Source organism: Lagopus leucura, unplaced genomic scaffold (assembly GCF_019238085.1).
Source record: "Lagopus leucura isolate 7727_CA_CO unplaced genomic scaffold, USGS_WTPT01 Super-Scaffold_73, whole genome shotgun sequence".
Taxonomy (NCBI): Eukaryota; Metazoa; Chordata; class Aves; order Galliformes; family Phasianidae; genus Lagopus; species Lagopus leucura.
The window spans coordinates 65,576,477-65,601,117 of NW_024962252.1; the positions used below are offsets into that span (position 1 = coordinate 65,576,477).

The 24,641-nt window shown below is 45.1% G+C and overlaps 1 protein-coding gene across 6 annotated transcripts in view; it reads right to left on the reverse strand.

The window, feature by feature from the left end:
• TOMM20 (translocase of outer mitochondrial membrane 20) overlaps window positions 1–24,641 on the reverse strand; it is a 53,408-nt gene that overhangs the window by 22,427 nt on the left and 6,340 nt on the right. For all 6 annotated transcript variants that reach the window (XM_042862281.1, XM_042862280.1, XM_042862279.1 and 3 more), the window contains exons 5-6: window positions 18,022–24,511; window positions 2,207–2,282 (exon numbers count right to left, since the gene is read on the reverse strand). In XM_042862281.1, the coding sequence (XP_042718215.1) occupies window positions 24,467–24,511 (45 nt within the window). In that variant the 3' untranslated portion in view covers window positions 2,207–2,282; window positions 18,022–24,466. The remainder of the gene's footprint in view (window positions 1–2,206; window positions 2,283–18,021; window positions 24,512–24,641) is intronic.

Genomic DNA, 24,641 nt, shown 5'->3' on the forward strand with positions numbered 1-24,641 from the left:
TCTGTGCACCAACTCCACACTTCCTAATGTGACTGTGCCACCTGCTAGCCAGGAAAGCGCTGTGAGTGCTCACTCTGTGTCACTGAAGCCTTGCCTCCCACTCCAGAGAAGCATGGCTTCCCCAAACCACTGGGACTGGTGGTATCAGCAGCCCTTTGCTGGTGTTTGCCAATGCGCTGGCATGATATAAGGGAGCAAAGGAGCAAACCCCTAAGAAAGGAGCTCTGTGCTGTTGCTCACGGCTGGTCGTAGCCCACCAGGGACTGGTGCAGGACACACTTGCCAGCTCCTCTCCCTTCTCACTGCTCCCTTTTTAGGAACAGCCTAAAACCAATGGGTCTGTATTAGTAACAGAAAGTCCTTGGCCTTTTTGGTTTGTTTTTTTTTTCTTTTCCTTTTCCCTTCAGCTATTTAGGCCAACTCTGGATAATCATGCTTTCTAACTTAGACTCAGTCAGTGCCATGGCAACCATTTCAACACGCAGCTCATAGCCGGCCTCTGAGAAGCACAGCCCCTCTGAGAAGCACGCACACCTTGATGCTTCGTGAGAGGCATGAAGAGAGGAGTGCTGCCATCTGCTACACTGACACATTTTTATACCGCCTTACCTCTGGCAGCATGAATATCTGCTTTCAGCTCTGAATAGCTCATCAACTTCTGTCCCCATTCCCTCCCAGAAAAAGAGGTTCTATAAAAATTGGCACAGATTCATGAAGATGAAAGAGAAAGGTGTAGGAAGGGAAATGCACTTGGAAATTCCACTCTGCGGCCTCTGAATTCACCCTTGCAAGAATGCAGCTAAGCCTGTCCTGATACTGCTTTGAAGGAAATCCTATTTTGTTCTGTTGTGTCACCATGGAAAAGGAGAAAACTTCTAGGGCTTGCTCTCGGTTTTTCTTGAATCACAGGAGAGAGATGGCAGCCATGGAGGAGCGTGGGCACTGCTCTCCCTCCTCTGCAGAATGCCTCCTGTTTGGTAACATAACAGCTTTGCCCCATGCAAAACCAGATCCACATCTCTCCATGTGAGCAAGCCTCAGACAGCACTGGGAAAGAACATATCTGGAGCATTCAGGTGTATTTTCCCAACCATTGTCCCTGAGTTTTGCTCGAAATCTAGTAGCTGGGTTTGCCTTTGACCACTTGTGATGGTAGCTCTCGACAGTTGGCTGGCACAGTGCAGTGCTGCACCTGTATCTGTCGTGCTGGCTGTCAACACACATCTCTTCTCACTGAACATGCTCTTCTCCCCAGCACAGTCAGGGAGGAGGACCTGGCTGCCAGTGCCACAGCATAAAGAAAATCTTATTAATTTCTTTATGTAATTGTGGCTGCCCTGTAGAAGAACCTGATGCCACATCTTGAATGTTTTCTTTTATGTGTTTGTGTGTGTAGGTTTCAAACACATATGTACAGAGCACTTGTAGCGTCATGTTGACCCTGACCTGGGGTAACTACACCTTCCATTCCTTTCTTTCCATCTTTTTCTGCATTTGTACCATTGTGCACCCACAAACAGATATATGTCAGTGCACCCAAAATAGCCAAAATGGATGAAACACTTGATTTCAGTTTGAACACACCACTTGCCGATGCTTGCCATAGGAGAGCACAAACACGATACTTCACACTGATATTTTTTCTAGGAACGAATTCAAGAGACCAGAGCCAGCAGTCCCTTAAGGCAGGTATATCAGTCTGAGCCAGAAGGTAAATACAGCATCGCAATTGCCTTTGCCCTGTTATTTTAATGCATGCGCGTGCAGGCACACATGGTGTTTCGTAAGCCCTGCATATGTACTTCTCAATCAAGTATCATTTATATACACCATCTTTCACTGAAATAAAACCTCTGAGATTGCTGAGGTTAGGAAACACAGTGTGTGCTCAGAGAGGCACATCATTGACAGCCCAGTAAATCTCTGGGACTTCTGACCGTGTACAGACTGCCCTGTGGAACCCGCAGCCTCAGCTGTCCTTTCTAATCTGCAACCTAAAGTCAAGATCCAGGCTGGCAGGAGGAAAACATAGGACACAAGCTTTTAGCCAACATGTTAAAGTTAATGCGTTTCTGTAGCTATAATAAGCACAGACAAAATTATAAAGCTCTGTAAGACTGGGAATACCACCTCTATGGCATGCATATAACATTGGCCTGACACTGCAAAGCCAAATTTCTGCAAATAGCCAAATGCCTTTTACCACCTTCCACTTTCCCAGAGCCTCCTCTTCTGGTGGTCCCTCTCTGCTCCATGCATAAGGAGGCTCTCTTACCACCCTCCTGTCAGAGAGGGAACAAAGGGATGATGGCTAGAAATGAAGCTGGAAGAGAGACTCTTTTATCATATCCCACTTCAGGTAACTTGCCTAACACAGACGGACCGGCAGCATCTAGAGCAGAAAATCAAAGTAGTGAACCAGGGCACAGGAGGAGGAGCTCAGCCCTCCCCAAGTCCAACCCTCAGCTCAGCCCAGGACACAGCCTTGCACAGGGCTGCCAGCGCTCTCCCACCCTGTTGGAAAAGCACGCCTCAGGAGGGACTCAGGGACTGCTTCCAACAGGTTTGCATGTGGCTACATGGATGTGGAGGGCAAAGGGGGTTTATCTGTACCACCACAGCCACTCTCCTTGGGCAGGGGGCAGCTCCAGTTCCTGCTCGCTTTATTAGCACTAACAGCCATTATGCCCACAGGCCACCTCGGACTTCAGCCAGCAAATGAACTGCCCTGCCTTTGTTTTGATGAAATCAGGACGCGTCCCTGAGCCAGCTGCACAAACCCTGTACTCCACTTTGTTCCAGTGCATAGTCCCACAGGCCAACCCCAGCCACCAGCTGCTCAGACCAGCACACCTGCTGCTGCAGAGGTAGAAGGGAGAAGTGCTGATCCAGACACTGCCACCTCCCAGCTGGGCGCTGTGCCTGCCTGAGGGCAGCTCGCCCTGCTGTGCTCCATCAGCACAGCCCACCTGCCTGAGGGTCAGTTCAACCCTCTAGAGGCTCCCAGAATAATCTGAGCTGTAGATGGGGGCAAATGGTGTGGTGCTTCTTGAGGCCCAGATCCACCCTTCCTCTTACCTTTCAGCAGCAGGAGAGCAGCAACGCTCACTTACTTTGTTTTCATTTGATCAGAATGGAAAGACAAGAGTGCCTGCAGAGCTACCTGCTGCATTCTGTCTGCGTTAACAGTGCACCCTGCTGTACCCTGTGGGACCTTGGAAGCAGCACTCCCATTTCACTCCAGCAGTCTGGGCAGCACGGCACCTTCTCTTGATGGTACCGAGCTGAGGAAAGCTGTGCAGAAACCTGCACTCTTTTCACGTGCTTTGGAATCCAGTATTAGGAGTGCACCTGCTTTCCATCAGGATATGCAAGAGGTTAGGAAGAAACTTAACTTAGAGGAAGTTCCTTACATCTACTTGAGGATATGTCCTCTTATGTTCCAAGGGAGGGTGCTGGCATGGAAATGAGATCAGGGCTGTTCCCAAACAGGTCAAGGGAGATTGCAGACAAAAGCAAACACTGCAAAAATCTGTCCAAGTTCAAGCAGAGAAATTGATTGAATGGGTTTTTAACCCTTTTTCTTTTTCCTAGTAATGAACACTTCCTTTTTTGCAAGCATGCTCCTGGAATGAGAAATCTCATAGTTTAGGGATATGTTCACATGGGGAACATTCACGTGACCTTTCAGATCGCATTCCTCCTATTTATAAGAGCGTTAGTCATCCACTTAGAGAGCAGAAGTAACACCGTGTTTGTTAAATGACTACATGGGCGCTATGAATAACCAGCAGAGGGTATTTAAAACTGTAGTTACATCCAAGAGCACCCAGAGCGTCCATAGCCAGCACACATTTAGACAAAGCACAAGTAATACTGCACGTAACATACATTTGAAAGGCAGCTTGAAGGCAATTTCCTCAAAGGAAACATGGGCTAAAAATCCACTGGATAGATTATTTTCCAGAGATAGTTCACCTAGTTCATTAGGCATGTAGAATAGCTGGCAACACAGCGTGACAGCTGAAGACTTGAAGCTGAACAAAGTCCAGGCAGAACAGCACAAAGCAGCAGATGGAGCACAATTCCTCAGCGCTGCAGCCTGGTCAGGACACTGTGCAGAAAATGTCAAGAGTGTAGTGCTACAGGTTTGCAACTTTGTCACTGGCAAACCAGATGTTTAAGAACTCCCAGCAATGCCCAGCTTGCTGACTAACGCGTAGCCCAACTTAGCTTGAGGGAAAGAATAATACCAACCACATGTTTTGTTAGCCCCAACACATTTCCAAGCCCCTGTCAATATAAGTAAACTTTCCAAGTCCCAAATCTTATCAGTGCCTGCAGCATACTTCCACAAACAGTACCAGCTCCTGGGTCAGAGGGTAAGGCACTGTTTCCAGGCAAGCAGGACTTCCCCACTTATCTGAGTGCAGGTATCTGGCAGGAGAAAATCTGGAGGGGGAGGAAGAGTGAAGGACAAAGAGGTGGGATATTGAAGAATGTCGTGCCAGAATATGCAGAGTGGAAGGAGTTTGACTTCCCACCAGCCCCTCACTCTAGTGCTATTGTTCCATGACACACTTCCACACAGCAGGGGATGGCCTTGCAGGGACACCAGATGCCTGGGTATACTACACTTTGGGCCAGACCTTCTTAGGGTGAGGATGGTCACTGTAAGCAAGAGGCACGAGGTGCGGCGACATGGCAGCGCCAGGCAGCTGCCCCTGCCAGCAGACCTTTGTGGCATCAGCCTGGCCAGAGAGGTAAACATCACGCCAGAGGCAGCGGCAGAAAGGTTCAGTGAGAACGTGGCAGCTCTGGGTGCAAATATCACTTCCTTATTGCAGCCTCCATGAGTGGCCATGCCTTGCAATACTGAGAATGTTTTGAACAGCAGAGCCCAGGCAGTGAATCATCTTATAATCATGGCTGGTGTGTCCCAGCCTCCATGTATCATCAACTCCTCCTCTGGGTCAAGCAATCATTTGAGGGTGAATCATCGCTGCACAGGTTTCTCCCAGTGCAGGCAGGCGTGCAGTGAGCAGAGCTGCTTGCCATCTGCATCAGCCAGACCAACAGGGCTGCAGGAGAGACTGAAAAAGCTGAGGGAAAGAGAAGCAAATCCAGAGCAGGAAGACAGCACATTTGCTTCCTCTGCAGACAAGATGGAAACTGAAATGATAGTGTGTGGGCTTTTCTGTTGTCTCCCAGTTCACTACCCATGCCCCAGAGCTCATGCTGCATGAAGGAGCCATGTTCCAACATCAGCCCAAGCCAGGCCTGGCCCCATGCTGCCTGCCCAGGCCTCAAGGCTAGAGGCAACTCTCATTCTTGTCTGGGCCAGATAGGGGAAGGACTCGCCAGGCCTTACCCCCACCCTCTTTGTAATATCAAGTAATAACACTATTTAGCACTTCCATAATTACCTTGTGTTCTGGTATCACAGACACAGCTGAATTGGAAGTCATTAAGATCGTTTTAATGAGCTTCAGTGGATCCTTTCAATCGGAGGCGTTCTTTAGCCAGCTCTCATTTTCGTGGTTATATCTGAATAAGCAGTATGCATTGAGGTGAGGTTCACAGATGAGACACTGGCATAAAAGCAGACTCCTACTTGCAAAAGCAAAGTGTCATTATGCATCATGTTTCACCAACTTCAAAATGCCAAGGAAGGCAAATCAGGTTATAACCAGCTCCACCTACGACTTGTAGGAGCTGCAAGGTTATTCCCATGGACTGGCACTTGGGAAAGGTCAGCCATAACCTCACACAGGGCAGCCCTTCCTCAGCAACCACTGTTTTGGAGTCTTTCGCTGGTCGGTGCAGGTAGCCCTCAGAAGCAGATGTCGACACATCTCAATTCCTCTCTTGGTAAAGAGAAGGGGGCAGGAGGCCAGCAGCCCTGGGAGCAACTTGCCCAGGAAACAGGAGAACCACGCTGACCTAGTGAAGGAGCTGGCAGAGCCCTGGGCCGCTGGCCTCTGCTCCGATGGAGGGGCATGCAGACATGAGGCTGTCCTGGCCTGGGCGCTGTGTTCAGAGCCCTCTGGAGAGGAGGGACTGGCTGGTCCTGGGTGTGTTCTTAGCCATGCTTCTTTGTAGGGTCTTTAAATAAGAAGGAATTAAGTGTCCCTTTAGTTGTGGGTACATCAGTTCCCTGCTCAGAAATGGAAATAAAGGCACTTCTCCCGTTTTTGTCTGTCATTTGTGTTTGGGCTGTAAATTCCCAGGGAAAAAGAAACAAACAAACAAAAAAAAACCCAACAGGGGTTTCCAGGTGTACCTGTCCTATTAATGATAAAAATAATGTGCTGGTTTTGTCATTAGAGTAGGAGGAAATGTTAGCACACGGAACAAACACTTGTACTGCAATTTCTTCTGTTTAGAAAAAGAACAAAAAGATAACAGTGTGAGACTTTGACCAAGAGCAAAGATAAAATCAGGGCAGCTGACTCAGTGCAACAGAAAGGACTTAACAGAGCTGGCAACATTTCAGCCTAATCAGGAACTTGAACGCAGGAATATGTTAAAAGCAGCACAACATATCCACAGTACTGCCAGCATGAAGAAAGAGCAATTGTTGGGAAAAGGCATTCTTTTCAATAGCATGGAAGTCCTAGCCAAGCACAAGCACAAACCTGTGTTTATTTGTTGGTGTTCAGTTTACTGTCAATATTGCAAACACATAAAAACAAGTCAGAGACTCCAACCCTGCAATGCTGTCCCCAAATACAGAGAAAACATTAGCTACTCTCCTAATGTCCCTGTGACGTAACTATTCAATCCATTCCTCAGAAACAGGGAAAAACATGAGATTTGGACAAGACCCAAAGGAAGTTAGCCGCACTTCAGAAATGCAGCTGAGACACAGAGCTGCAGCTCTTCTTGAAGGCAAGCTAGCTGTTTTAAAAAACATTGGGAAGCAATGGTATTTCCTGAGTTCTGGCTGTACCTACAGTGTAAAGGAGCTTCCCGTGCCGTTTCCTTAATTAGCACAAATACGCTGACAACCTTCTCTATGCTGAAATCAAGCCACAGACCAACCAAAAGTTTATCTACCTACGCATCCAAATCTACCACGTGCTGAACCAACATGTTTCAATGCCGTAATCAGTACTCTGATTATAACATGGCTTTGTCATGCATCCAGTTGCTGAAACAGATTTTGATGTCCCAATATGAAACCTATTTGTCCCGCAGTCAGCAAATATGAGAAGAGCCAATATATATATCCAATGTTTTGCAAGTGCTGAGGCTGTGTGCTGGCATTATTGGAGCACACTGACCACTGCATGAATTTATAAATATGATCCAGCTGAATTAGAGAAATAACACGATTTGAAGGCCAGATTCTAATCTTGTTGAATCTGAAATAAACATGAAATAACTCATTTGGCATCCAGTAATTTACTCTGGTTTCACCATGCAGTGATCAAGGCCATAGTTACCTCTTCACACAGTTTGATCTGAGTGTAGTCCTGTCAACAAGACACGTTACAATACAATCATGCAACAGTAAAACAGAAAAGACAGCATGCCAATACAGTAAATATTGTAGTATCAGTTCTAGGGAAAAGTTTAGCAACCTTATGACAGGTAAGGTTTAAGTGTGCGATCCCCTAGCTTTGTTTCTGAGACAATTTTTGCTTTGCTGGGGATGCAGCTGGCAGGACTAATTCTAAAAGCAACTGCACAGCCAGCTCATAGCTAATCCTGAGTGAAAGCTGTGACAGCTAATGCTGTTTCCTCACAGCCGAGGCAGCCAATTTTCTGGGGCTGGTTGGGTAGGACAGGGCACTGCAATATGCTGATGTGACTGACCTTTTCCCTCCCCCCCATTTCAGTTGTCCCTATAGCAGTGCACCCTACGTCCCTACACTATGGTCCACAGCTTCCAGGAATCCACCTCCACTGCTGCTGGTCTGTGGCATCGCTGCCCAGATTTTCCCAGAATCACTTGGCACAGACCTGGTCAGACAGCATGGCAGGCAGCCCTGCCAACATAGCTGCCGCCTGGAAAATCTGCCCTGTGGACGTAAGCTGAGCATCCTGCCCATTCCCTGCTGTAACTCTTTTAGCTGGATACAAGGTCACAGTTGTGAGAGTAACATGAATGTATCTTTGATGACATTGACATACATTACCCATAGTTTCTTGCTGAGAAGAAAAAGAATGCCAGAAAGTGATGCTCCATGAAGAACAAATTAGATCTCATTCTGTGTTCCTTCACCCTCAGAGAATGGCTTTGAATGTCACTGAATCCTGAGCTGAGACTGTCACCCACCCACAGGAGGGGGTGACAGCTAACTCATAGCCTGCATGCTGGCAGAACAACTTCTTCCCTCAGTTTCATTTCAGTCCATTTGTTTATCCATTTTTCAGTAGTTGTTCTCCAGTACCACAGAGCAGCTTTAGGACACAAACGTGTTGCCATCAAGCACCTCGAGTTTTCCTTAGGTGCTGCCAATAGAATCATGTCCTGCAGATCTACCATGACCAGATGGGGCTCTTCCTGAGCCAGTGGGGTCCTTACTCACCCAGAGAGAAGGGGAGGGATGGAGTGAAAGTGACACTGACCTTCCTTGAAGAATGGACTCCTTGATGGCACATGGGGGTGACTGCCAAAGCCACCAAAAGCCCAGGCCTAGGTAGTGAGAACTACCAAGCTGAGCCAGGTATGATTCAGTAATGCAAACTAAGTCGAGCAGAGTTTCCCCTTCCTAACCTCATTCCTTCTCTCTGAAAGATAGTTTGCACGTTTAACCAAATGGAAGCTGCAACCGAGACATCAAGACAGCCTGCCGACTGGGCTGTGTGTCAGCACGAGCCAGAGGGCTGTAAATCACACAAGGTGCAGTCAGCTCCTCTGGGAAGGCTTCCCTGAGGTTCCCCACTGTGCTAAAGCAGCAGCAAAAAAAAAAATTTACCTTCAGACTGACACACCTTTGCCTCCCACAGAACTCAATATAAATCACAATTGCTCCTATTTAGAGAACAGAATGCTGCAAGCCTAATCACACTTACACTGTTTTACACAGGTTTCTTTGCTTTCTTTGGAAATACACCATCTTTACGTTACAGGTGTTGCCAAGATCAAACCTAACTAGGTCAGCACCTCTGAGCACTGCTAAGCTTTGGGTCTTTCTTCAACAACAAAACATCGCTCTCCGCTTGATTAGAAAGCTGCTTCTCTCTCTCAGCTACTTCCCAATGAAGACACAGTTTGAGAAGCTCACACCAGGAGGGCATAGGCAGCTTGGATCCTGCAAACCATTCACTAAACGCGAACAAGCACTACACAAACTGGCCCCGCAGTCCTGCTGGTGGGCATGACCAGGAGATCCCACCATGCAAGGGAAAACTCCCCCAGACCCCCATCTCTGGAGGGTTTCTGCTGCACTGCCATGGCTGAGCACTAGCTCAGCCATGGGATGCCAAGGTCTTTCCTTCTGGAAATGAGTCCATAATTCTATAAGCACAACTAACTCTCAGCATACTGCAGTGGAGCTGGCATACTATTTTCTAGCCCTTGCAACAGCAGCTTTAAAAAGTTTCAGCCCACGCCTTGTTTACAAAATCAGCTCAAAAAAACACCAGGTTTTAGGCTGCTGACAGAAGGCCAGTTGGTCTGACCCTGATCAGTAGCTCTACAGGCCTCACACTAACAGGTTATAATGCTAAGAGAAAATGCAGAAGACCAAGAGGAGTCCAGCCTCACTTCTCACTCCATAGATAGCACTGCGACCAGTGAACACCTCACCCTGTGCTACATAGAGAAAATCTTCTCCTTTCCTGCCAATGTACAACACCATGCTGTGGCATAAGACCAGAGTGGGGGTGTACTGTAGAAGTTCCAGAAAGCTTTGGAGACAGGATTTGTCATTTATTTATCAGAAAACTCAGATAAAATTGTACTACTTACATTGCTATAGGGGAAGGAAAAGAGAGAGACAGAGACAGACAGACAGACAGACTGACCATTCACTTTTCCAGGAGATCTGCTGTAGCATATGGCAAGTGGATTCTCCAAATTTTCCTTAGCTGAAGAACATGAAATCATATTTCATCACGTACCACTAGTTCTCCAGCTACCATTCCTGAACCTAGTCAGGCACTACTTATAGTCCCAGGACCCAAATGCCTCCTTGGCTAATCCTAAGCCTTGCTCTCTGGCCTCTCATAGGGAACAAGACCCTCTGGGAACTCATTTTCCATTGAAGCTGGCTGAACTGGCTTTACTTTTCCCCCGGAGATTAGGTGTGTCTGGAGCCAAGGTCCTGAACTGACCAGATCTCAAATAAATCAGTAGTTTATGCAGGCAAAATGTGACAAGAGATAGTGGAAATAAATGACAGCCTAATATTTGAGTGGATTCTGTGCGCTGTTTTGCTCGTGTCTACTAGTCCACAGGTGTCCTACAAGCTGAAGATATTTCAGCTGACTTGTTTTTTCATGCCACCCTCGCATGTTTCTAAAAGCATCTTTCCTTCTGATCACATGGCAGCAGGTACTGACTTGCTTACACACAGCACTTATGGTGACTGTGCTGAACACATGCTGTGCAGGTGAGCCCTGCAATATTGTCTATGCATATAGAGCCACCACCCCACCCATCCAGTCACGTTTTTCTCAGCGTTCCCCAAGATACGGCCCTGTGCGACGCCTGGCCGCTTTCAGGTGAGAGCTTGCTCTCCCTCTCCCCCACCCCTCTGAGCTCAGCAACCAGAAATACAGTGGAAAACTTCTGGCCACGTAAGCTGAGGATGAGCAAAGGGCCGGCCCACGCTCTGTCCGGCAGCGCCAATGCCAGGTTACACAGGGACATGTCAGCAGAGCCCGCATACCACTGCTGGGCTGAGAGCAGTCCAGAGCCGACTGACTCTGCTCAGGAGATCCAAATATAAACAGTACTTTTCTGTGAGGAGTGGCTGGCATCCAAATACTCCCCCAAGTTAGTCACAGGTTGAAATAAATAAATAAACAGAGCCCTACTAATCTTGCACCCAGCCTGCTTGCAGCCATGTGATCAGCGTCAGCTTTCCTGGAGGTGAAATATGGGCCCAAGGGCCAGCTCCTGGCTCTGGGTGCTCCAATGGCACAGGCAGGATGCAAGGCAACCCCTAACCAGGATGGCGTGGGCCACTGCGTAAGGGAACACCCACCTGGCAGAAAGCAGGGCTCAGCTGCATGCCACCTGTTCCATCGCACTTGTATCAGGGAAATACCGAAGGAGCCAGGACATGTTCAACCTAGAAATCCTCCTGTGACATGGAGCCAAAGTGAAATGGAGTAGCACTGGGCTTGCTACCTGCCCTGCACAGAACAAAGAAAGCAGGGCACTGTGTGGTGAGACCAGAAGGATGGGATGATGGCTGCCTCTTCCCTCATCCCTCAGTGGGTGCCCAGTGGCAGCACCAGCCTGGCCCAGCTCTGCTTCCCACCCTCCCTCCTGCAGCAACCAATGCTGGCCCATCACAGGCAGGATGGGGAGCTGGGCCTTGGATCTGGCACAGCACAGCCACTCTCATGCATTGCCCTGTGAGCCATGAGCCTAGCTGGAACTCCCCTACGTGTATAAAAGACAATTCCGGCACTAAGTGTATTCTTCCTCTTACTCCAAACTAGAAATGACTCCTCAGTCTACAGCATCACTAGGTTACATCTCAGTATACCCAAGAATGCAGCTGGAGGAAAACTGCAGGACATTGAAGCATGGGGTGAGCAACTGTGAGCGCATATTTTTATGGGACCTATCCGAATGGGCTCTGAGAGCCAAGTACGGTATATCTGCCTGTTGCTAATTATATTTACTGTGGGCCTTCTTTTTTTTTTTTTTTTTTTTTTTTTTAAGCTGAAGATGAGTCAGAAAAAGAAAAAAGTCCTTTGTTGTTGTGGAAGCAGAAGGACGTCTCCTGAGGGTGTATGTAATGCACTGCTGTCACGGCATGACAATGGAAAAACTGAATGCTGAGCCAACCAAACCCCCATAAATACCTAATGATATCTCTTCTGGCCCAGATTTCCTACAAGTCGGTGCCTGAACCGCATACAGAATGACAATCAATATGAAAGGACCTCTCTTCTCAACAGAGTCAGAATTTAAGAGCCCAGCTGAGCATTATATTCCCGTTCATACAAAGAGATCCTTTCACCAGTCTGTCACAATACCCTAAAGGTGGTGGTCCAGCAGGAGCACTGTTAGGCCTCTCCTCACCCTCTCCCCAGTTCCTCACACTGTTACCATAAATAATGGCTGGCTATAACAAGCAGGCATAGTTATTAATTGCAATACTGTTATGCAAACAAAACGTGCCTAGAGATGCATCGGGTCTGCAGTCACATAGGACAAGAACAGAATCTTCTTCCTTTTTCTACCTCCACCTCTTCTTCTGGCTGGGTAGCTCCGCCAGCTTTCTTCATTGGCTCAGGAGGTGGCTGTGCCAAGCACCTGCCCCACTTACAGGTATGCATGCAGGGACAGTGAGCCTATTGTGAGAGCACTTGGCCTTAGCACATTTCTCTGGCTGCTCGCCAGCCTCTACACATTGGGCAAGTGACTCTGCCCGGCCACTGCAGTTACATCAGTCAACACCACCTCTCTGGATGTCATGGCAGGGAAGCGGCTGCCAGCAGAGAGAGGCAGCCATGGGGTTTTGAAACTGGCTTTCCAAAAACATTACAACACCCTTGCCAATTTCCAGTGGGTTTGCTCAGTTTCTCCCTGAAGACCACACAGATGTTGAACGGACGCTTCACAGTGCCAACAAAAGGTGGTCTTCGCGCCTGGCTTTCAGACCAATTCCACTGACTTTCACCAGGCTACGCTGAGGGCCTGAACTGAACTTGTAAACTGCTATTTTAAGGGAAAAAATAGAAATTCTGTGGGTTTTTTTGTTTGTTTGTTTTAAGTTTTCTGCAGAGGGCGAGTCCCCATGCTGCTCCTTCCCAGCACAATTAGGAGGCAGGGCTGGAAGGAGCTAATTTCTATCAAGTCCTTTTGGACCCCCTCTCCTGCTCCACTCTTGGCTTCCAGGCTTGCTTGCCCATGGCACAGCAGCTCCCTGCAGGTAGCTGATGGAAGCCATCAGGCCTCAGAGGCACAGACTGGGGCCAGCAGCACTGAGGACACATGCTGCCTCAGAGAAGGTTGGCTGGAATGATTCCGCTGGCAGAGCTCACAGCCAGTTCCACCCTCAAGCTGTTGCCCAAGTGTAAATTTAGAGCAGTTCCCCTCTGCAGCAGTGACCTGGGATTTGTCCTTCGGGTGGGAGCAAAGCAGAAACTGGACAGAGAGATGGTCTTGAGGACAAGCATTCAGGGCTCAGATGTGAGCACAATCGCCTTATAAGAGAGCAAAACTGGAAAAGGAAAATATTGCTCCTGGCAAGCAAGTACTTCCATATTGATTCAATGCTTAAAAATGCACCCAAGAGAGGATGCCCCTTCTTCAAACCTTCCAGCAAATTCACTTTCACTCTTGGCACTCTCTCCTCAGCTAGTTTGCCCTGATGGCAACAGCTCCTACCTGTACCAGCTTCCCAGTGTTTCACTGCTGGATTCCACTGGCCTCCATACTGCCTCCTCTCACTCCCTCTGCCTACCTCCTGTTTAAAGTGCTTCTAGAGAAGCTGAAACTTCTCCCCTTCCAAACCAACTGCTCCACAGTGTAACCCACCACGGGCTCAACTGTCCTAGCAAAAGCAGGGAGAACCTCTTGCTGTGGTCAAGGGGCCATGCCTTGTGCCACTCTCTGCCCCCGGCCCGAAGACAGAGCCCTGCAGGTCTGTGAGAGGGTGGCTGTTCTCAAGCCAGAGGCTCCACAAGGATTATTTGGCTGCAACATATCATATGACTTTGTTCTTAGAGTTACATTTTAACTGAGAAAGTTTAACAAGTATGACTTATGGGCTTCTAAAATTGGCAGCAGAAAAATGAGCTGAGGAAGTCATGGAAAAAAACCACAAGCGAGGCCATTCCATGTTATGCACAATTTCTGGGCTCTTTTTCCAATCTTCTGTTTTTTTGGATGGTGGAAAATATTTTCCAGCTACACAGGCCTGGCCTCACTGAGTACGTATTTATGCCAAGTTTATAAAAAGCAGCTGCAGACAGGGTTGAATGAAAGGATTACACTGCTGTCTGTCTTCCAGAAGGTGCTTCAGTTCACACCCTGTCCCACAGAGTGAGGCTCATTTCTCAAATCTCCATGAATATATGTAAAGAGGGGCAGAATTTGAGCCTCATAATACAAACAAATATGGCTGTACATGTGAATGGACATGAGTGTATGCACACCTCGCTAGCAGTGCTTTCTAGACACTGCTGATTTAGCTTTCGGTGTGAGTTTATCCCCATTTCTCTGACCTCTCCACTCTCCGCAGCCCCGTCCATCTTGTAGGAACACAGCGATGGGGAAAGGGCTTCAGGGTCAGGACTCCAGTTTCAGCACACAGCTGCTGTCTGCTCCACGTATACCTTCTCTCAAGCTGCTCCCTCTGAAATTCAGGCTTCATCAACCTCACGTACACCAAGGCTGCCAGCTTTTGAGTCTGAAGGAATGGCTGTAATCACACAGCCTGACCTCCTCCACAGCACTGCCAGAGAATTTCAATCTGGAGCCGGCACAGCAGAGGCATAACCTTAATTTTCAGCCGTATCTTGTTGCAGCCTTGGCGCGATACACCAGTCACAAGAGGAGAGTCACAAATAATTCTTCACTCTCCCCAGCAGAATATCTGCAGGGGGTGCAAGGAGGACACAAACTGAAAGTAAATGGATATAAAAAGGTAAGGTAGGTGGTAAACTGCAGATCATACATTACAGAACCGTACCCTGCTGGCTCTGCAGGCAAGTATCTTAGAATAACAGTACTGAGAACGACAGTGTTACATCAGGAATATCGGTCAAGACAATATTTCCTGGCAATTGTTTGAGAAATGCTTTTCTCACAGCTAATTGCTCCCAAGAGACTGCGTTTTCTCTGTTTTTAGAAGGAGAAAGATTAAGAAAGTTTTTAAACCTCTGCACCCCGCTGTGGGACAAAGAACTGGGGTTGGGGGTGTGGGGTAAGGGAAGGAAAAAAGAAAAGAAAAAGGCACAATGGCTGTAATGTTCTATGAAATGATTTTGTTCTGTTCTTTTGCCGGGGTGGTGGGTGCAATCACCAGTTTGGCAGAGATAAATACAGAAAAAGCAATTATTGTACGGGAAGGAAAAGGTACCAGAGTACCACATTGCCATCTAGTGGCACTGGCTCTGGCAAGCCAGAATACGTGAGGCACTGCATCCTCCCACCTCACCACCCTGTGCCTGTACGCAGGCACCCGCATGGAAAAGAGGTTGAGTCTCCTCTCAGCCTTTTACAACCAAAGCTGGCCACTACAAAACTGCTTGGTCTGAGAAAAAGGGAAAGATGCACCCCAAAGGAAGTGTAAGCCAAACTTGGCTTTGCTTTGCTGTGAAAACTTGGTGTTTACACTGAGGCCTGTAGATTCCCGCCTCCCACATCCACCCCAATGGGAGGGACAGTCAGCCCTACCTTGTTCCAAGGTGACAGACATGAACCTAGAGCTGATGTCTTATTCCCAGCCCTGCTGCACCAGCTACCTCAGCAGCCCTGATGGCAGCCCTTAAAACTGAACTCCGTTAAGTGCTTCGGTGATGACACATTTCCTTTGTATGCTGAAAAGAACCTTCCAATGCTGAAAAAAGAAAAGCCAAAATACAAAGTCCCTCCAACAGCAAAAGGAAGGCACTCCGCCTTCAGAAGATACCCAGCAGAAGGCAGAGGACAGCGGACTGATTGTTCTGTATGACCTCCATGTTCTGAGTTAAAAGAAAAAAAAATAATTTGATGCATGTGAATTCTGATGTTCACTGAAAGATGCTGAACTTGAAAGTTCTGGCCAAAGCAGAGTCCTGTTTAGTCAGGAAACAACAGTCCTACTGCCTGAACTCTACTGGAAGAGACCACCATTTTGGGGAGCAACAAAAGCCTCACATCAGACATCCAAGACTGCCTGCAAAACTCTGCCTCTTGGCATAGGCCTTTCTGCTCCTATACATCCCATCGGAAACATATGCTCATTCTCACACCTTATGGGCAGTGAGAAGCGTTTCGCAGCCGACTGCATTTAGGTCTGGTGCAAAGAGCAGTATGTCTGGCTAATCATTAGCTTTGGCCCCTGGATCCTGTGAGGCCTCCAAGAGCACAGCTGTTCTGTTTATGCCCTGAATAGCCGGGTCAGCAAGGGTGACACTCTGATAGTAGCAAAAATAACTTGCTTTTCCAAGAAAGAAAAAAACAGTTAATTTCCCCAAAATGAAGATAACCTATGCAGCTCCAGTAAATCAATCTTACAGCAGCCTTTCTGCAAAAGCCCAGAGATCCTATTTGAATACTTTGATGACCACAAATACAACGATGACCTATGAATACTTTGTAGGATATTTACAAAGTCCTTGCTGAACTGATCTACAGCAAAGGTTGTGTTGTCACCCTGAGACCAAGCAAAGAAAATCTGGAATATTACCAGGAGGTGGGGAGGCAAAATTTGAACAGTAAATTGAAAAAAGGAAAGGTCATGAAGAATTCTGAGCAACTGCTGGCAGTGGCAGACTGCAATCCATTTTCTTAAAACTTTTATTTAAAACCAGGGAGACGCGACTGCTTTTATTGAAAATGTGCTGCCCAAGGTAGGAGACATCGACCTGTGAAAAGATCTATAGTGCAGTGACAGATATTAACAGGCCTGATGAAAACTTCTGAGGGCAACCCAGCAGAGAGAACACTGCCACTGACTGACCTTGGCAGAGCCTCATAGCAAACAACATCCTGATAACAACCAAAACAAAGGCAGCAACTCTACACAGAAGATAGATGTTTCCCCCACTTCACATTTTTTTTACAAAAAGCAAGGGAAGAATACTTTCTAATATCGGTATATTCCATCCCAGCGTCTCTGTGTGCTTTAGAAAACTAATTTAAATTATCAGTATGTACCATCCACCGTTGCCCGGCACATCCAAGGCACTGAAGTGCTCACTGAGCTCACCTGAGCTCTCACTAAGAAGCAGACAGCCTGTTGATTCATGAAGGTGGCAGGCCACACCTGTCCAACCATCCAGCCCTCTGTATACACAGCTACCACACAGCCAGCTCCTGCTGAACACATATTTTTCTCCTTTCCAGGTATCACCCCAAAAGCAGAAAAAGAAGAGTACAGCCACTCTGGTCAATAGATAACATCTGCTCCAACCACAAGGACTTTGAGCAATGGAGTCAAGCTGTAGAAAGCTGTGTTATTTGTAATGCAAAATGGCCAACACTAGGATATAAATTTCTTGCAGTAATGTACTTCTCCAGTTTTCAACAATTTTATCAGCTCCTCATGTATTCACAGTTTGCAATTCAACATAAAGGATGGATGCTGACTCACTGCATTGCTTTAGAGGCTCTTTGCTTATGCCCACTTAACACCAATGTTCCAGCATTTCCATTTGCATGATAGAGTCACCAAAAGTATGGCACTATGGCACAGAACACAACTTTTTTAAAGCAACTTTTGACAGAACAGTCAGAGTTACATTTAAAGTTGCTATCACACAGCAAGACAAATTTTGAAAAATTGCTTCTTATATTTGCAATGCAGAAGCTACCTGTGAAATGCAGGACTACTGGCACCACCAGCAGAATAATTAACCCAGTGTTGACAGTTCACGGTATTTGATTTCAGTGTGGGGGATGGAGGGTGTTATGCCTCAAATATTTTCAACCATAAAGCGATGTTTAATGTTTGGGTTTGGTTTTTCTATGGTAGGTTTCATGATTTGTAACCAGGTTGGCAGTTGGCTGAGGTCTGATTTTTCCTGATGGTAACAGTAACTAGTACTGATTACTCAACCAGTCTGAAAATAACACGATGTAGAAAAGAAGCACATTTTAGAGCTATACACATAAACCAGATCAACAAAACATCCACTCAGTAAATAACAAACCAAACAGACTTTCCTAAACCTTACCTTCTTCCTTCCTGTTTCACTGTCCCCATGTCCTGATCTTGGTAGCTTAGGTTTCCCTAAGGAAGGGACGGTGCAGAGTAAGTTACAGGATCAGGACCGCTGACTGTAAGCTTGCAGAGGCACAGACTCCCTCTTGACAGATTCTTCACAGTGTCACATACATTTCTGCTGACACAGAAGTAATAATAACATTTTCATGCTAAGAATTCTGCCAGTGCCAATGGCCGGTAGATGACATCCCAACAGAGAAGTGAAAAAGGGCTCGTAGCTTTGTCAGACAACTTCTAACATAAGCCAAGGGGCCTGATGTTAATGCTCAGAACTTTAGATGGAGAGATAAAAGCAAATGAAAAGCAAACAGCAACCCCTCATATTTATGCAAATTGAGCTGAGTGCCATTATAGCAAACACCCAAGCTGGAAGAACTCAATAAACATGGAGGCTACAACCTGGGAATAGTTGCAGTTTCTCTTCATTATATATACAAAGCCTTACATTTCCTTCATTCTACAAGTTGGTATTCTTCACTTACAGGACCAAGCAATCGCATAACACCAGGTCAATGTGCCATGACAGTAAATTTCCAACAGAACCAAACACCATTCCCATCAATAACGAGATACTGGTATGAACTGATTACACATGCACTATCAATTAAAAACACCAGCAGAGACTTTCTCAAAGAACATGCTTGCTCAGGAATCCCTTTTCTCCATTTCTCCATTTAATTAGTCATTGCATTATAATTAACAAATTCATGCAATAATCATTGTCATTTTAATCATCACAGCGGAAAGTACATTACTTCCAATTAAACATTTTAAATACAACAAAAGATGCTAATCAGGTTGTTCCAGAGCTCCAGGAAATGCTCTTTTACATACATGCCAAAGCGGGCAAGAATTTGTTTGTTACAGCGAATTTCTATGTCTTTCAGGCTACCTTAGAGGGTGTAACACATCCAGATTGACCTAAGGAGAGAAAAGTTTGGTTTGCAGAGATGGCTTCTTTTATTGAACAGCTCACTTTCTCTAGGTACTTGCTATGCTTTAAGCAGACTCTGAAATATTTCATAATAACCAGTGAAATGTCTAGAAAAATGCTTGCTGATGGATAATACAGGGGCAAGCACTTCCATTTACACTTACAGTACCAACATATACCTTCCCCTGCAAACATGACCACAAAGCACAGAAACAGCACTTCAGAAGCACAGGAGTGGTTATGATTTGGTCTTAAGCCAGAGTGCCATTCTGCTACAAATAGCTGCCTCCTAGGCATCGGAGAGCCTACCAGCTCCTCCACATCAGCTACAGGATTGCAACAAAACTGCACCCTAATGCCAACATTTTGCTTTTTTTTGGGTGGGGGAAGGGGGGGGTGAGAGGTGGGAGGAAAAGGAGGTGGTTAACCCCAACTCCAGGCTAAAGCCGTATATTTCTCTTCCGCCCCTACAGCAGCTGACAGCTCTCATTTCACTCAGCTTATCCAGAAAAATCACATCTGGGCAGGGGGAATCCTTCTCTGATGTGTCAGGGAATGACATGCAGTTGCATTTTCTGGCATGGTTTAAGTGGCACAATGCAGGTGGCTTCCCTATATACCTGGTTTGGGCTAAGGGATGGAAGGGAAGGGAAATGGCTGTAATTATATAACCGCCACAAACATGTGAGGATTTAAAATGCCAAAATTGGGTGTCAGTAGAAACAGATGCCACTGCTGCCCCCACTGGTCACATATCATACACTGTATCAAATCTGTTTGGACAAAATGCTGCATTGCAACACCCTTCCAGACGTGAAGATTCTGAAAATTAGGATTTTGCAGGATGAGCTTGCACAAAACAGATGTGCAAAACTGCCCTCTGCTGTTTAGATTAAGACCTGCTCAAATAAATGATAGTACGACCAAATCAGTTTTTCACAGTTGTAAGGGCCCAAGTCGTGAAGAGGCAGAACTACTTGGCAGCAGCTGTTTCCTGTCCCCATGCAGAGTAGAAATCTGATACTTGAAAGCCACATAAGCTGCACTGCAGCAACACTGTTTTAGGAGCAGCAGCACCCCATTCAGTGACCATAGCAGAATGGGTGAGCACCAATGACACCCTCATCCCAAAGACCAGGATACAAGGACATCCTCAGAGTGCAAGGGAAATGAGTAAAAGCCCCAAGACACATATCTATCAGGCCATTAAATCAAGGCCTGACCTTCACAAACCAGGAACTGGAATTACACCTCTAAAGACAAAAGCTTAGAGCATACAAGCCTTTAGGAATTCATGGTTGTTAGGTTACAGCAGTGATCAGGAAACACAGAGGGTGGTCACCTTGTCTAATGACAATAAATAATAAACAGTATATAATCTGTTAGGGTAGCACCTGTAAGGCCCTATTTCAGGGACACGAAGACCCTGACTTTGTTTTTAAGCACAAACAGAAAGTACTGCACTTGGAAAGAACCTGCACATTACCTAGCTCTAGTAGGCTGGGCAGCCTGGTACGGAAATATCACAGAAGGGCCAGCTGTTTTCTGTGGTTTCATTCACACATTCACACACAGGATGTTACAGGAGAACAGCACTGAATGCCCACATCTTTGGGAAGCTTCATTTTGGTCCAACTGCAGAGAGCAAGTATTGCTACCTGCATCAGAAGCTTAGTCTCTGCAGTGCCTAAAAGCTACTTGTCCTTACGAATTAAGCATGTTTCAGCTCTTTGCAAGACAGATTTGTGGTCAAATATGACTGCTACGCAGACAGGTGTTTTTTTCAGTCCTTCCCCAAACAAGAACATGATCTGTACTGGTCAGTGTAAGCACACAAACTGAAAACCAAACCAAGATTTGGGTACAACAGAAACCTTGACAAAATTATATTCTTCACATCAACCTTTTTCATACCTGCATTGTTCAAAAAACTCAGCTTGGGCGTAGCGTCCAACATGCCTTTGAAACACACTAAAAGCACTTACTGACCACTTCAAAGACTCCCTTGAGATTTAACTCATATTAATTTTAACACAACGGTCACGTTGTTGAGCCTAAGGGACTTTCAACACACCATCAACAGATATACAAATGAAACTTTAGAAAGATTGTTCTGGGTGCACGAACAGCTCGAGTTTTACTTTGATGATGGTTTGCTAATCTCCTACACAGCAGGACTAGGGCTGGGACTTCTCCATTTTTGAAGTTATGGGCAAAAATAATATTCCGTCATACCCCAGGGTAAGGAAATTAGTGCCAGATGATTCAGTGTGTGCCTGATCACTCTGGTTTTGGATTTGATCCTGCTATCTAAAAAACTTAATGGTGAGACATGAAAGAAAGTACAATCATGAAAGTAGCTGTTGGTTGTAGGCTGTTAGGTGGATTTTTTTTTGCTTTGGCTTGTTTTTTTTTTTTTCTATAAAAGCTGTCAGAGAAACTCATAACTGGTGACAGGAGACTTCCTAACACAAAATTAACAGACCTCCTTTATGAGAAATTCTCAGAGTGGTCACATGCATTGAAACCAAGTGCCTCATTCCTGGAGCACTACAGAGCAGAAGATGGCTCTGAGAGAAACAGTAGCCTTACCTGCAGCGAAGCACAATTACAGATGTCATTTACCAGCAGCTGTGAGACTGCCAGCAGCAAATCCACAACTGAATAGTTCACTTCCACCTTGTTTTAAATTGCACAGGTAAAAAGGAATACAGTACTGTATACAGCTAAGGCAGCAGCATTACTACTACTGATGCAATAAGATGCATTACTACCACTGCACTTTCAATGACCTGCACCTTTGCTTGTGTCTGAAACAAGTTTTAAGTTAGAGCCTCTTATATCTGTAGGCTGTGCATGCTAGCTACAACAGCAGGAGCTCGCCATTATTGGAGCAACATCAAATTCCCATCCTAGACACCTTTCATAAAGTTTTATGTTAGATTTTTGGGAAAAAAAAAATAAAATATATCAGTCTTATTCAAAGGATTCCGCATTCCCACCCTATTAGCCAAGGCACTCAAATCAGGTATCAGAGCTTGCATCATCATACTAGCCAGGTACTTTAGGATTATAGAATTTGAGAATATCGGTACTTCTTAAGGCTTCATTTAAATCCACAGTCTAAAAATGTCATTCAGATCTAGTTTTTCAGGATCAAGAAAACTAAAAAGGTTTAAAGTAGTACGGGTACCTATAACAACTATTAAAGCAATGAACTTCCGTAGTTACAATCAGGCTATCACCAAGTCTTCCATCAAAGGAACTGACAGAAAGATTTGCTAAAACACTTAGTTCAGGAAAGCACTGTTGTAAGCTAAACTTTGAATTCAAAGTGGCAACATTATACCAAGGAGCACAAAAAAATATTCAGTCTTGAAGGAGGGGTGCCTTACATCATTTGAGTTTTAAGGAATCTTGATCTACCATAAGAAGCTAAAAGATGAGCCAAAAAGATCTTACAGTGAAATTGCCACCACCGCTAAGGACAGCAGGTAAATATGGGAGCAGTTCTGTCAGCATAATCTGTGAATTTTTCCAAACCTTTAAAATTAAAATGTAAAAGGCGAAGTCCGCCAAATAGTCCAGCTGCACCCCATAAGCACAGAACCTTCTACTACTTCACAGTGTTTTTATTAAATATCTTATTAGCAGAATAACTTTATATCTCTAATTCAAATTAAAAGAGGAAACCAGTCATCGTCACCTGAAGATGATGGCTAAGTTTTACTTCTACCTGATGGCACCTGAACAACAAAAGGACCAAGTTATAGTCAGCTGTTCAAGAAATTTTGTTCCTACCAGCTATAAACTTTAATATGCACTACAGAAAGATTGAACAGCAGCTCAAACTTTGGGAAACTGTATTTTCAAAGAATTAGTGGAGAAGTTTCTCTTCCACAGCAAAAAGAATTGTCCAAGCTGGTGGACTCAGCAAAAGCCATTTGTACTCCCAAGTTTTGGTATGTAACAAGTGGGTGACCATGAACCTTCCATTTAACCTCTCAAAGACTCTGAAAGGCAATTTCTGGAACTTTGGTCCCGTTTTGGAAGAATCTGCCTTTACAAAAACATACAGCAGGCTGGAGTGGGAAAGATATATGGGAACGTTAGCCAGAGTGCTTTCAGAGCCTCTCTCTTCTACTCAGACTATGCCATCTAGTACCTTTCTATTAATGTAACATTAGATCAAATTAGACATTTAATTAATGTAACCATTAGACCAAAGCATTCTTCTCTCTTCTTTTCATGAAACTGAAACAAGTCATAATGCCAAAAACATTAAGCCACACTGTTAATTGCTTTTTTTTAATTGCTTTTTTTTTTTCTGCCATGAGAGTGGCCTTAGCACAAAAACAGAAAATGGCAGAAACTAGTCTGCTCTAAATTGAAATTCAAAATACCCTATTGATGGAAAATGAGTAGTAGAATTCTGAAAACATATTTAAGTCAATATATTTTCCTTGTTTTCTCTCATTCTGATATTTTACTTCTTTCTAATTCCAGCACTTTCAGCTAGTGTAGCCTGGGGATGTCATCATCTTACCTTTGTAATTTGAATCGGCACCAAAACAATCAAGTCAAATGCCAAAGACTGCTAAATATTTTCTACCATCTTAACAATTAGAGACTGAAATGTTAATTATTTTACAAAAAGGTTGAACGCTTTCAAAAAAAATATATCATTATGCTCCGAAAATATGCCCAAGGTTCTATTATAAACAGCTTTACTTCACACAAGTGCTTTAACAGAAGTTCCTTTTTGGCAGATTTGGTTTTGACATGCATCACTACAGGTGTTACTGTTCCTGACAAACAGATCTCTCATTCCTCCAGCAGCTAAGTCACCTATTACCATTCTGATTTGCATTTCTTTTTAATGTGATCAGTTACTGTTTAAACGATCACATGCCTATTTTCTCAGGGGATTACATGAGGTTTTGAATTAACTAAAAGCATTGGAAGACCCGTCATAACACTTTTGGTTTTTTTAAAATGCTATTTTAGATCATTTGCCCTGCTCTGACACCCAAACGTTCTGACATTTAAAGCAGTACTATAGGGACACACAAGTGTGGATAAATCTTTATTGCCATAACTTTTTTCTTTAATTCTTTTTTCTTTTTTTTTTCAAAAAATGAGCATTGGGTTTTCAATAGGTTGTAGCTTTACGTCTTTATATGTACAACATTACAACTGCATATTTTAATAATAATGAAGTTAGTGATACTTTGATAACTCAACACAGTGTATTTATAAAATGAATTTTTATCAAAATACACTTTTCACTGGGATAATAAATAAAATCCTGTGAAACCCACCTACACAAAGTTAATTTTAACTCTGGTAGAACCCGATGTGGTACACAGTCCATTAACTACTATGTTTGCCCCTTTATCCCCCTACTGATGCTCATCTTCTGGGGTAAGAAAACACTTTTTCCCCCTGTTGTTGTGTGACCTCATTCAACATCATCTTCAGCCAAGCACTGTGCACTTACAATTCTCTGTAAGAAGGAGAAAAACTCATTCACAATTATATAAGATTGACAGTAGGCAACTGATTATCAAGCAATGTAATTTTACACTGAAAATTAAGCTGTGTGATTACTGAGAAACCTGATTAATGTTAAAAAT